This window comes from Lepisma saccharinum, chromosome 1 (assembly GCF_977018435.1).
Source record: "Lepisma saccharinum chromosome 1, izLepSacc3.1, whole genome shotgun sequence".
Taxonomy (NCBI): domain Eukaryota; kingdom Metazoa; phylum Arthropoda; class Insecta; order Zygentoma; family Lepismatidae; genus Lepisma; species Lepisma saccharinum.
The window spans coordinates 188,263,583-188,278,668 of NC_139229.1; the positions used below are offsets into that span (position 1 = coordinate 188,263,583).

Here is a 15,086-nt window from a genome sequence, read left to right on the forward strand (position 1 = left end):
ATACTTTATATTCAACATTATTGCAAAATATGTGAAAGTAAGTTATTTGTGACCGATGAATTATGGTAGTATACAGTAGGGATGGCCACAAAATCCGGATAACGGATATTCTAATTTAAAATTATCCGATATCCGTTTCGGATGCAACGTATAATTCGGATATCAGACCAATACGGTTAGCTGAGTATTCAGATTATTACTTACTTTTTCAAGTTCAGTAAGTTATTCTGGTAAGAATGGTGTCTGGAATAAAGGAAATTATGTCCAAATAAGAGATAGGGACAGAATTTATCTGATATCCGGATTTCAAGATCTCTAGTATATATAGACCAGGTTAGAAATATCAATATTACATGTGACTTCCAATAATTGTGTTTACTGTTGTAATTCGATGACACGAAATGGAGTATATTTATCTTTCGGGAAAGTAGTTAAGAATCTTTTCCTCCGTTGAAATTGCCTGGAAATGACATCTTGCAAGGCAGGAAGGAGACATAGAACGTGAATTCCCTTATATTTCTTTTCCATTTCCTTTTCGTCGAGCAGATCTCTACTGGAGCGGCCAACGATGTAGAGAGCTCTTCCCAGAAACATTCTGTTTTAATTCGTAAGAACTTTTTTTTTTTATTTCGCGCTTTGCAGATATGGAATATTTATGCGTTTAATCCTTTACGCTGCAAGGATAATCTCGTTCTGAACCTTGTCGCTGCGAAGATGCGTTGGGTTAGAGTGCAAGAACTCTCAGGAATTCCAAGGAGAACAAAGAAGTGTAAAACTTGGAATTCTTGGAACGCGGCGGATCGTACTGGTATTATCGTTACAGACGCAAATTCCAGAGCAAGTTATCATTGGATGGGAACTTTAATTAGATTTCGCAGGGGAGAGAGAGGGTAGCTAAGAGAGAAATAAAAAAAGCGGTAGAAGCTTAAAGCAGCAGGACAATTTAACTTCCCGTACAAGCCATTAGATAAGATAGAAAGTACGCGGATGCATTTGAATGAAGTTACGATCTGCACCCATCGTTATTTTTCTTGGTTTGCACTGCAAGCTTAATCGCGATGATAAGAGTGCGTGATGCGCAAAGGAACACTCACGTCACGGGTAAAATCCGGGAGAATGCTGGGATGGTATCTTCCTACCTTGCCCTTGCCATACGAGGAACTTACTTACCTGAGAGGGTGGGGCTCAAAGTACACTTTTTTATCAAGAAATCATTATGTTATCGAATCACTGCTTCATTTGTTATTTATATAGGTGTAGTTATGTATTAATTATAAATTAGAAGAATTATCATCATCGTTAAAAAATAATAACCAAATTATTGCATGAATGTCACTCACTTATTTTATTTTTACTCAACCTCAAAATAACAATATTACTTTTTCATCAATGCATTTTTGCTTATGTAGGTACAGTTATATATTAATTATAATAACAAAAATTACTACCATTACCAAGGAATTACATACACACTGTCACTCCCAGGAGTGTCATGAAGAGCACACATCCAAAGGGGGCCAAATATGTCCACCTATGCCTATGTACATTACTTTTATGTTTTTATGAACAAAAGTAATACAGAAACATTGCGAACATCCTAGGGAGTAATGTTTTTTTGTTGTTTTTTTTGTGGAAAATGTTCACAATTCAAAAATCGAAAAACAAGATGTCGAGAATCTGCTGCTGCTTCCTCCCACGTTTCATCCATCGTCCCCCCGCAACCACTTTGGATTTTTGTGTTTTCTCATTTTTACCCTTCGGTTCATCGCGACGATGCGGATGAAACGATGCTTAAGTAAAGTTGATGAAGATACATTCGCAAAGGAATAACCATGCCCTAACTGAGACTCGACACCGAAAAATTCGATTGCGAGGTCGTGAGATCACTTAACGCACTCAGCCACCCTGTATTACAGTGTTCTATTTCTTTTGTAACATAACAATTTAAATTCACTTTCATTCCGTAGGCGATATAATGAAAATATTCGACAGTGTGGAACCGCTCTCTAATGCTTTAACTAACGTCATACTTCGTGCATTCCGCAGATTCATTTCCACAGGGACTTCCTACAGACAATATTCCGAGGTCCTTACAGCAATCTGCAAACATAAAAGAAGAGAGGGAATGCTGAGCTTAGTAAAGATTTACTCGACCGAAATGTTCCGCGCTCCAAGTGTGACGCTAACCGTGGAGAATGGTATGTGGGGGAGGGGGGGGCAACTTTTTTTTGCTGTTCCAGCAGATATACATTCTCGGTGGAATTTTTATTTTTACGATGCAGAATGGCGAGTCATTACCCCGAATATGCAGCCATTTTATGGTAAGGTTTTGTTTCTCCTTGTCTGCGTTTCGGTTTGCTCCCCTTCGTTGGTAAATCATGTGGAATTGTCTCCGTTCGCTCCCCACCTCCTTTCTCTGCTCCCACACACAAGCGACAACAAAAAAAGCATGCTCGCGCCCTGAGACGGCGGATGGAGAGGTCGGTTTGAAGCGTTTTGAGGTCTGGAAATAAACTCCTGTGAGTGTTCATGCATGGCCACGCGCTAAGTTTCCATCTGTGTTTGTGTACGGACCGGCGTCCGTTGTTTCATGTTGGGCGCTCGGCAGTGGTGAAAGATAACTTGAATAAATGGGCTCTTTCTTTTCATTTTTTTTCAGAGCACAAATGTTTGAATTTAATCTGGGTTTGTGAGAACGTGATAACCGTTTTTATTACAATCCTCGCTAGTGTTTCTCTTCGTTTCGTATGGAGATTTCGTTTCGTATGGAGATTGCTTTTTGGGGAAAATTGTTGGATGTTTCCTGGAAGTTGGCTGTTATGCTCGGTTTAGTTCTGCTGTTTTAGTTTTAGGGGAAATATTCGCAAGGTTTTTGTAGATTTTTCGCATACCTCACAGAACTGCCAGTATTTCTCTTCGAACAATTTTTTAAAAAATGCAACCTAATTGTTTTCTTGGCCTTTTAAGGATTAGCCTGAAGTTTTGAATACTGCGAGAAGATGCAGGATGGTATGATTGATTTGCTTTATTTTATTTCGCTTTTTGTGCCACTTTGGCTAATTTGCAAAGGTGGGGATGAGTGATGATATGATGAAATTGATGAATGGACACTCGCAAACATCCATGCCGAGACCAAGATTCGAACCCGGGACCCCTGGCGACGTAGCGCGATGAGCTGACCACTCCGCTATGGTGGCCGGCAAGGTACAGTAAGGGAATGACGAAACTGCAGTCCTTGTTATCTCATTAAATTTTCATCTAGGGTTTTGTCGTTTCATATACTCTGTAATTTGCAGTTATTGAACCTACCAAGATTCTGGCGATTTAAATCAAAACCGAAGTAATCAAACGTGGTGTTCTTATCATTTTTTATCTTACCTGCTTTCCTAATTTATTATTGTTATTATTCTTATGTGTGTATGTTGCCGAACGCTTTAGCTGGCAGACTTTTGATCTCGCCACCAAAGTTCCTTGGTTCGAGTTCCGGCCTGGACATGGGAGTTCTTTGTTAAGTATCACCTCATCTCATCAATTTCATGTAACCATCACATCCTCATTGTTGTGGTTTAAAAAAAAACAAAAAAAAAACAGGGGAGCCCTCCCTAATGGAACCCGCCTCCACATGCATCACTATCTTAGAGGCTCTATCTGTTCAAACTGTGGGAAGATTTATAAATCGACTTCCCGGAGTCGAAAAATCTAGTCGACCATGGAAGCAAAACAAATGTTGGACTGGAGCGGAGAGTAACATTTACCTAGCCATTCTCATCTGTTAAAAATCTTGCTTTCATGCAAAAAAAGGCTTTGAAGCAGAATGACTAAAAATATATGGAAGCGGAGAAAGATAACAGAAATGATATGAAATTTTTGCCGTTCTCATCTCGTAGAACTTTCTCATTCTTATGCATCTCCTATCTCGGCTGTGAAAAATGAGTAGTGCAGATTTTTGTTCAGAATTAGATTCTCCTTTCTGTGGTTGAATCCAACCATAAGGGGAAGAGACGGAAGGGAGGAAGTCTGAAATGAGTTCCCCGTAAACGAATTTACGGAACTCGGAATGTGTAAATGGAACGTTTTCCGCTGAAGAAGAAAATTTATGACTGAGAAAACAGTGGTTACGTGTAACGCGATTATCGCTCCGCTGGTATTGTTGTCAAAGAGAAGTTGGGTTAACCGTGTTTTTTTGTTGTTATTTGAAGGAGGAGCTCGGAATTTACTGCTGCATAATTTTACTGCATTAATATTCTTTCCTCGTTGGTAGAGTGTATATTGGTTTAACGTGGTTACTGATCAGTTTTTATTATTTCTGTATTTAAGAACTACATCTGTACATAGGGACGATGAAGTTATTTCTTCACAGAAATATACAGAAAACAATCCTAGTAAATTTACAGAGCGTGGGTGTATCCGTCACGTGTCCCTCAATTTTCATGTAGTTGTCATTCATTCATCCTCATCGTCGCAGTTGAAAACAAACCTTGGCAGAATAAGGAAATGATGTCACGGAGCAAGGAACGTAATTGAGGAAAGAAATAGAAACTGATAGCAATGGAAGTCATGGAGAAATGGACAGAAACCGTAATTAAAATGAGGAAGAGCTTCTAATATATATGAGGGATTCCAGAAGGTCATCCACATTGTAAAGGATGGGGTGGTAGTTTCCTTTTCGATTACATTCTTCCAAATGTGACAACAAGTAGTTATTTTTTAAAGTAATACGAGTATTTTAAAAGTGATGAGAGACACACACTCACACACATAAATTAATCTTTCATCGCTCTGTGATTGCAAATAACATTTTGCATCTCCAGTATACGTACATTGTATGTATAGTAGCTAAAGAAATGTGTTTCTCTCCACAGTGGAGTGTCTTAGCGAGTGTGTGTAGACCGCTTGTAAAACTATGTATGCTAAAAACGCTGTTGTTGATCATGCACTAACTCTTTTAGCAAGAGATAATGGATTAACAAAATGCATATTTTTGAGCCTTCAGCCTTGGTTCACTTTGTGCCGGGAATCTCTGGAGCAAGCGACTGAAAGGAATTCTCTGCGGAGTGGCTCTAGAGGGTTCGATCAGTGAACGCGCGATATGGTGAGTGCGTGGAAGGGAAAACGCGGCTGCAGTCACATGCCCTTTACAGCAGCACGCATTGATTTGCTCCACCTACTCGCTTCCTCCCCTTCTCTGCCGGGTTGCGCGGCATTCCTCCACAGATTCCCGGTACCGAATGTACTTGCAGAATTTGAAGGAAAATCCCCCCGAGACACACTTTACTCTTTTTCTCGTTCAAGAATCTAATAAGACTCGTGCCCAAAAGAACTGTATTTCCTAGTTTAATAACATTCGCAGTTTGTTTCTGTGCGGTTTTCGTTATAATATTCGGAGTTGGTTTCTGTACGGTTTTCTTATCATAATTTTGGTACTTATTGTCTCTAACCTTTGTCTCTGTTCCATTCTATTCTTTTTCTTGTTGACTTTTTCTAACTGTTGTTTGTTCCTGCATGATCCTTTTAGAAACTTTTATTTTCCACTGTCAACAAATGGGGATTCATATTGGTCACCTTTAATATATGGAAAGGTGTCTTAAGTTGTTCAATATAAGTCTTACGGAATTACATGTTAAATCAGATTTGAGCCACTGTGCATGTGTGTGTGTGCTATAGTTTGACCTGAGCTTACGGCACCATAGTATCCACTGCGCCACGGAGGTCGACTAACGTATTTCGATTAGACACTCCGACACACCACATTTTTCTCTTGAATTTGCTGTTGATGCCAATTATAGGCATTGCCTGTACTCTTAAAGATATTTCATATGCGTTTTATTAATCTCTTAAGGTGTTTCGTGTCTATATAAATATACCCTGGTAGAACCAGTGGAGTACGCAAGAGGGGGGGTTACCGGGTTTAACCCCCCCCCTTGAGCTTTTGAAATATTATGGAAAATGCTGTAGAAAAAAATTAAAAATGGCTAATTTATCACAGTCAAATATCTGCGACAGTAATAATAATAATTTGAATTATTATTCCCATGCAGCATGAAGAAAAACACAACATTCCAAACGCAATCTAAGCGGCCGCAAAGTTCAATTTTGCAATTTTTTTTTGCAAAAAGTCGCGCAGTGACTCTCGCGAGAATTGTGAAAATTCCTTGCTTTGTCACAGTGTGCTGACCTTATTGCAAACGTTCTTCCCGGTACTGATTTCACATCCCCTTGTGAACTCTCAAGTAATGCTGAGTCTACATCCACATCATTAAATAATGTTGAAGAAGTGCTTTGTGAATCCCCTAGAACTGATAAATGTGTTGGAATGTCTATAAACTTACTTAAATTCTCCCGTGCATATAGCACCGTGCCATGAAGGCAACGTAGTGGTGTGGTGGGCCCCAGAGATTCTCGATCTCGAACTATTTTGCAGGTGATGTGATCAGCACCATCCCCGAGGGTTGCTCTCAGGTACCCATTGCTATGAGGCTGGGGCTGGATAAATTCCAACTAATTCCGGGAATCGAACCCGGATATCCCACGAAGTTGTCAGACTACACCAGCGCGGCTCCTTGAATGAGTTTCATATTTCGATTATTTCAATAAATATAATATATTTGCTTGTTTTTATGGATTTTCTTCACACTTAAAATGTCTCACTTATCATATACAAATAACCGTTGACTAGACAATTATTTTGTAACAAAGAAACAAAAGAAATGTAATTTTGTTCTCTTTCTTTCATAAATAGCAGCTGCATTAGTAGTAATTATTAGTAGTAATTAAACTAATTAATTATAAGAATTATTAATTAATTTATTATTAATTAATTAATTAATTAAAGTATAATAAAACAATGGTAATGTGAATTTGTAGAAAGTTTTCGAAATAACACCCCCCTTGATGAAATCCTGCGTACGCTACTGGGTAGAACTATTGAGGAGTGGAAAACAAAAGCTACGAAAACCGATGAAATATTTCAATGGAAAAATAACAAACAGTTGCATGCAGATAAAGGCAAGCTTAAAAGTAATTGTGAAGCTGTTCCCGGATAACTTTGTTTTAAAAATCTGCTTTCCTCTAATTAATGGCCGCTGTGTGCCGGTCTAAACACAACCCTACATGCAGTGCTGAATATACGTACATTCCACCAACAAGGTAACATACAAGGAAGATCGTAGAGTATTTTTAGATACAGAACTATTTCTTCTTTCTCATAGATGTTGTCGACATCATCCGCAGCGAACATGGATTTTCTAGATTTTGTTGCGTGTCTCCTCGCAGACAAGGGAAACTTCGATTCAAGCTATTTCAGGCATTTGATGACGCATAAAATGAACGAAGCTCTTGCAGTGCAAGGTAATGAAAAGGTTGTAATGTTGAAATTAACGGCACCCGTTTTTTTACCTCTGCAACATCATAAAACTGTAAGCACCAACAACACATTCAAGGAATTTAATTCATTTATACGGTCCAGGAACAGGTTTGTCGGGCTCCTGTAATCCGATAATTAACACCATGTATAATATTGCATACACAGTCGAACTGGAGAGCACTGTTTTCACCAGTAGTGTACTTCAATAGGAATTTTGGTTTCGACTCCGCTTGAAACGCCCTGTTTGGAATCATATGAGGGAAGACGTTAAAAATGTGCATGCGTTTCAGCAAAGCCCGAACAACCCTTGAAATTGTGCTTTGTCCGCCGTGTTGCAAAATGACTTACATGTTTAACGTAGTGAATGAGTTTAAAATATGGGTGCGTCGAAACATACGGCCATTTTGCACTCTTCAAAGTACACGTAGAAAAATCGCCTTCTCTAAAATCCTTACCTCATTGTTAAAAAAAGATGGTGTAAGAGACCCTTGAGAAAAGTTAAAATTGCAAGTTGTAAAGGGACCTGCACAGGACATACACAACACATTAAGGAGGTGAGGATACATTAAAAACTTCCTCAGAGACAGTGTAAAAGGTCTGTGCTTCTCAAAAACAAAAAAATCATGAGTTAAAACACTGCCATCTTTTCCAAACATGGATGATTTAAGTACATCGTTGCACACATAAAGTAATAATCCTAAACAGAAATATATTTATTATTAAATATTGAGTAAAATGACTTGATAGAAATAAACGAGGATATGAAGTCGATTATTATTGCCCATGTTGCGGACATATGGAAGAACTGTGTTATTGGGTTATTTATTTTCTAGTTTATTTAATACCGTTAGACCAGTTGCTAAGCAACAACATGTGTAAAGGGAACCTATAGTTTGATGCTGTTTGGAATATCGTAATTATTCATACACATGCCGTGTTGCACAAATTATTGCAATTTTTCAAGGTGTAATGTTATTGGTGTGTTTTAGTGTGTATTATTAGATTTTTCAGTAATTCGTAATATTTGTATTTCAGCTCGTGGGTGGCGAGTTTGATATGGAACTGAACTTCGTCATCCAAGACGCACAGAACATCAAGCACATGTTGGAACTGCTGGATCATTGCCCTCCGAATCTTCAGGTAAGTCATGGCCTTTTTTTCTTGAATTTATAAAGCATGTTGAAACACGATTTACTGGCGCTACTCTCCACTGCTGCGATGATTAAGTTGTTAATTGGGAGAATAGTGCCCACATGTTACAGATACGTTGGAGTTCACAGAAACTCCGTCAAGACTGAAATTGGAAAATGGCTTGCTTGGTGACTGAGATGCTGTGTAGATTGGGAATATTTGTGCGAGATGGAAATGTAGCCTTAATATAAACTTGATGTTATTGAAAGGTTGATGTTGGCAAAACCATTGATGGGGCACGGTCATGAAGAGTGAACAACTTTAAAAGCGAAAAGCCTAGGCAGAAGGCCAGTTACGTCCCGTGCGCTTCATACTAGGTTGTTCACAATAAAATTGTATTCATGAAATTATATCTGCACCTGCTCCCTTTTTATACTCTGTCCTGTAACAGAGCGAGCGAACGAAAACGAGTCTCTGCGCAAGTAGCAACTCGAGAGGGCTCGATCATTGAACACGTGCGCGGGAACTGGAGGAACGAGTGCAGCTACCAGCCATTTGCAGCAGCGTCGACTGCTTCGCTTCGTTCACTCGCTATCTCCCTTTCTCTGCTATTATGCGTGGCCTTGCTCCAGAGATTGATTCCCGGGATAAGTATGGTTCTTTTTTTTTTTGTAATTATTTGGTTATTTTACATCGCTTTCTGGCTCTTGAGTTAACCGCAACGACGTTGATGAACTGATGAAATAAGACAAGGAACACCCATGCTGAGATGTCAATTATCTTCCATGGTTTTAACCTAGGACCTCTCTATTTGTAGCACGAGGCTCTACTCAACCTGCCGTGGCTATATCAGTACACATCATACTCCTCCTTTTGTAGCAAACCTCTAACTAATTTCTAATCTCTACAAACATGTTTCCATCTTCTAAGGTACTATACATCGTACAGCCCATGTATTTTCTGTCCCATTTAATACCGCACCACACACAGCAGATAAAAAGTGCCTAATTAAAGAAAGGTTTATAGAGGAATGCGCTCAAGTTGAAAATTATCGCGTTGATTGCTTAGCGCGTGTCTTCTGACCGGAAATTTTTGCCCCTTGAAATTATGCCCGATTTATTAACTACAGCTTTTAAATGTAAATTTTGTGTAATTTTCTTTCATAGGCGTTGAAAAATCAATTGAGAGATATTGCGTGAAACAGGCAAAGCTGAGGTATCCTTCTTTAGTGTGCATTTGCTGAGGTGCAGTACATTCCAGAGTCAGAGTAGACTCTTATCGGGTGGTATTTTAAAAAAAAAAAGAAGAAGAAAAAAAGCGGCAGTTAAAGATTTTTATAGGCGATTATTATTTTTTCGAAATTGAAAGTTCACCGTATTGTCCGTAATAATCCTTTATCTTAGCTTTTTTTTTAAAATAAATCTAAGAATAATGTGAATTAATTATGCTAATATGCGTATTAGTAGCCTATAATTATGCTGTGTTTCAATTTTGTAAATGTGCCATGCTTGTAAAAACTCCTTATGGGGTAGCCAGAAATCGAAAATGTTTGTGACTGTAAAGCACACTCTCACACGTTAGAACAACCTTACAACATATTCTAAGGCCGGCTTTAGACGAAAGCATTTCCTTTCAAATTTTGCTTCCAAAAATCTTATAGCAGATAACACTTTGTACTTTACACGAAAGCATTTCGTGGAACATTTCAGTTAGCTTTTGCGATTACAATGTATAATACATACAGCAGTAAGGCACATCGAGTTGCACCATCTATGGTGAGTGCACGGTGTTTACAATTGAAACAACTAAAATATTATTTCATACGTGTGCAGTAAACGTTGTAAAGTATGTATTTAGCAGCGGCATTGTTTTGTACCTAATAACGTTTTATACGAAACGTTATTCCTCTCGGTTGCATAGTTATCGGTTTTTAAAAATGTGAAGTGATACATTGTTTACATCTCACGCGGCCACCATTACAACTACACTTGAGACCTAGAGGTCGCTTCTGATTGGTTATGCTACGAAAAATGCTACGGAAATAGGATGGATCCTATCCTTGAGAAATGCCATGAAATATGCCATACAATTTCTGATTTTACACGGTAGCATTTTGGTGATGGCATAAATGTTACGAACTAAAGTGGACCTAACGGAATTTTCAAGTCTCCTTCGCTCTCAAAAGATAAATATCCTTGTTTGAAGACAGTATTTTTAAAATTTTCTCTTTCTTTCAATGAAACAGACGCATACCCCTTGTTCTGTTTCAGTCTTTTCATCAGTTGCTTTTTCCGGTGTGTCGCATACACCCGTTGTCCCGTCAAGACTTTTCCGTTTCTTTTTTGTTTTACTTTGATTTGACTTTGGGATCAGGTTATTCTTCCGAATTCGCATATGTTATCTTAGATGGCTTCATAGGAGTTTGAACGTTTGATCTCTATAAAGAAACAGTCTCTGTTTGTGGTGAATTTGCCTGTTTCTGTTTTCACTGAAACATAGGACTTTGCAAAAGATTCCAATAACTTTGGACGATGTGGGACAAGAAGTTAACTATTACCTGAAAGTGAACTTATTTTTGAATGTCTAATACAACCCTTTCGTTATAATACACTGTCAGAGTATTTAGTTGGTAAATAAATCTAACCAATAAATTGGATATGCCAACACACTGCTAGTACCCACGGAGCATATCGCTGTTACACAGTAAAAGCACCTTTAACCCCGGGGCGGGGGGAGGGGTGAGGCTTTCTCTTAAGTGATTGAGTTAAATTGTTACCCGTTCCTTTAGGGTGGAATTTTCAGTTCTCATATTTCAGTAGAATGCTATTGCACTAATTCAATAGCTATTGTATAGGGTGTCTTTTGATTACAATCCCGGGAATTTCTGGAGGTAAGCGAATGGGCGGAGCGAAACAGTACACCGCTGCTGCAAAGGCTGGTAACTGCAGTCGATTTCTCCCCTCCACGCAATCCCGCTCCCTTGCACTTGTTCATTGGTCGAACACTCAAATCACTACTTGCGCATTGACTTGTTTTCGTTCTCTCGCTTCAGAGATTCTCTGGACAGAGTATATATAGTTGTAAGTTAAATGTATTTCAGTTTCCCCGTTCCCATGTGATGTCGTATAGTTATAGAGTTCTAATGCGCTGGTGTTTAATTTTTCACCTTCCACCACTAGGAGTACTATGAATTATCTTCATTTAAGTGTGGCGTCTGATACACAAAGAGTTGTATTTTCTCTTTAGTACTTATTTCGTTATCCAACCAGTGGATCTCTTCCGCACATTGTTGCAAACGTTCCCTGAACGGTAACGAAAAATGTTGTTTTCACGGCAATTGCAGCCCTCCTGTAGACGGATGCAGTAAATTATACGCGTATGCAAAAAGAAATCTGACAGCATTCAATTAATCATTTATGGATACTTAAGACCTCAACGTCATATGCAGTGCCCTGCACCATTTCCGCAGCGCACAAAACGAGGGCATCTGGCGATTCTCTCGGGAGATTCGAACTACCCCAGCTATGGAGGTCGTTACGTCTTCTCGTTGAAATGACGTTTTCTTGAGAACAATGCCTTTACTGTTCGCAGCTCGTTTCTCCAGGAGCAACTTTACGACGTTCAAGCTTTGTGAAGGCAGAAAATCTGGCACGCTGCGCTCATTGTCTGAAACAATTATGGCTGCTTTGACACAATCAAACTCCTCCGTTGACAAAATACGCACCCCTGTAAGCCTCGCGATGGGATCCTTCAAGTTGGAGCAGGCTGCGGAGATAAACCCTGCTTTGAAGCTGCTAACGTCATCCCCTGCTTGATGTCGCTTGAGATTTCGAGCGCTCGTAGTTTAGCCAATCAGAGCAAAATAATTAAGTGGTGGTATCATTGTTGGGTTATGTGGGTACTACTAGAGATGGACGACGATGGGATTCTGATAGCGTTATAGGCAGGAGTCGGAAGATATTAACCCTAACATTCTAAAAAAAAAAAGTGTCCTCTTAAGAACCCATAACATTTTTGTAGATATTATACTCTATACTTGGATTTTTCATAAATAATAAAAGACTCAAGTTCTTGTGTAAGTTCAACACGTCCAGATTATTGGCGGTTTAAACTGTTGAAGCTAAAGAGACGGGGACAATTACGTGTTCTTGTACTCTTATTGTGGGTATTTCTGCAACGTTAAGTGTTCGATTCCTTTGTACCATTGTCGTTATCTGCGACCAAACTTTCAAAAATGCATGTTCTTTCTCTTTGCACTTGATCGGAAGTAGTCACCGACAATAAAAATGGGATACATACATCCTTAAATACTCATTTTTCTGAAGGGTGTTATGTGATGTTGCGTATCTTTACGGAAAGTAGTGGATTTTAATAGTAAATTTTCAATCGCAAGTTCTACCACTGCCGTAGAATTAGGTAACACACACAACGACATGTAGGGAAGCGACTATTTCAGGATGTAGGGGAGAGCGGGGCAAGTTGATACAATTTGAGAGTTTGATTTTTTTCTTTTTTATGTTGCTAGCAAGAAAATTAAACATGTTACTATTCGATAGCTTAACTCTTTACCTTTATAAAAAGCACATAAAATTTCGCAGGTATAATTTGTAAGCTGACGAGAACCTAATTAGTAACGCAGGACGCAACGTCTCAACTTGCCCCACGACGGGTATTAGCTAATACTGGTATGGGGCAAGTTGATACTAATTTGAAGTAGGTTGATAACGATGTGACATAGTTTGATTAAATAAGACAAAATACAAGAAAGTAATTTTGAATTAAAGTTTAGTATTCAGGAAAAGCATACAAATTAGGGATGGCCAGATCCGGATCCTCGCGGATCCGAAATCCGGATCCGGTTGGTTCCGGATCCTAAAATTTTTCGGATCCGGAATTTTCAGATCCGGATCCGGTACTTTCGGATCCGGATCCAAAACGGATTCCGGATCCGTTTTGCCATCACACATGCGCTTCTTTGGAAAGTAAGAACGTGCTTATAACATATTGTTGCCTGCTAATATACATATACAGAGTGTCCAAAAAGTCACGCAACCCGGTGTTTACGACCGTATAACGGAATAGCGAAACGGAATGAGAAGAAACGATTTCTGCCAAGATAATGCCCTGTATATTGGGAAAATTTAGAGAGGCAAACATACGTAAGAACATGCATGTTTTAATAACAAATAAGCAAAGTGTTGCCAAAGGCGGAAAAAAAATATTTGCAAATCATGTATATTGATGCACAGAACTCACTGAGGTAAATTATTGCAACATTTCACAATACCAACGAACAATTTGGATGGCCATCTAATGAATTTGACAGAAAAAGAACTTTGACGAAGTTTCAAAAACATTGCAGAAGGGAATAAATGGGCTGTTCCAAAAATCGATGTTTTCACAATATTACGAGGGACAGTGGCAACACTGTTGGTGTCACGAGTCACTAACAGACGTGTTTCACCTCAGGCTATCACACTAAGGCACTTTTAACGACAAAGGAGAAAGTTGGTTTTTCTCGAACATATGCAACAAATTACATACACCTTGCAACCCTGAAATGTGGTTTCAATTGGATAGGTATGTCAACAGCCAAAATTCCAGGCATTGGTCGACAGAAAACCCACATCAGTTGCATGAACTACCCTTGCACTCTCCGAAAATCGGTGTATGGTGTGGAATATCGCGACGTCGTATTGTGGGACCGTTATTCTTTGAGACAACAGTGGATGCTGCTGTACGGGGATCTCATAATGCAATTCGTTGCTCTCCTGGAAGAAGACGAACGTGATGTTTGGCTACAACAAGATGGAGCAACTTGCCATACATCTAATGAATCGCTTCGTATGCTGAGAGAATTTTTTGGTGATCGTCTAATTTTCAAGGATTTATGGCCCAGTCGCTCGCCCGATTTAACATCTGGAGATTTTTTTCTGTGGGGTTACTTAAAGGGGAAAGTATACCAAACGGGACCCAGAACATTGGAGGAGCTGAAACGAAACATTACACAGGAAATTAATAATATCGGTGCTGCAACCCTCAGGCAGGTATCTGAGAACATGATCAAGCGAACCAACTTATGTATCCAAGAAAATGGTGGACACTTCAAACATTTGATTTAATTTGTAGTGATAACCACATTTCAGGGTTGCAAGGTGTATGTCATTTATTGCATATGTTCGAGAATAACCAACTTTCTCCTTTGTCGTTAAAAGTGCCTTAGTGTGATAGCCTGAGGTGAAACACGTCTGTTAGTGACACGTGACACCAACAGTGTTGCCACTGTCCCTCGTAATATTGTGAAAACATCGATTTTTGGAACAGCTCATTTATTCCCTTCTGCAATGTTTTTGAAACTTCGTCAAAGTTCTTTTTCTGTCAAATTCATTAGATGGCCATCCAAATTGTTCGTTGGTATTGTGAAATGTTGCAATAATTTACCTCAGTGAGTTCTGTGCATCAATATACATGATTTGCAAATATTTTTTTTCCGCCTTTGGCAACACTTTGCTCATTTGTTATTAAAACATGCATGTTCTTACATATGTTTGTCTCTCTAAATTTTCCCAATATACAGGGCATTCTCTTGGCA

At 39.0% G+C, this 15,086-nt stretch overlaps 1 protein-coding gene across 13 annotated transcripts in view; it reads left to right on the top strand.

Annotated features, from left to right (window-relative positions):
- The window catches only part of rg (A kinase anchor protein rugose), a 1,179,223-nt gene that overhangs the window by 398,050 nt on the left and 766,087 nt on the right, over positions 1 to 15,086 (top strand). For all 13 annotated transcript variants that reach the window (XM_083144766.1, XM_083144776.1, XM_083109897.1 and 10 more), the window contains exon 2: positions 8,399 to 8,503. In XM_083144766.1, the coding sequence (XP_083000892.1) occupies positions 8,399 to 8,503 (105 nt within the window). The remainder of the gene's footprint in view (positions 1 to 8,398; positions 8,504 to 15,086) is intronic.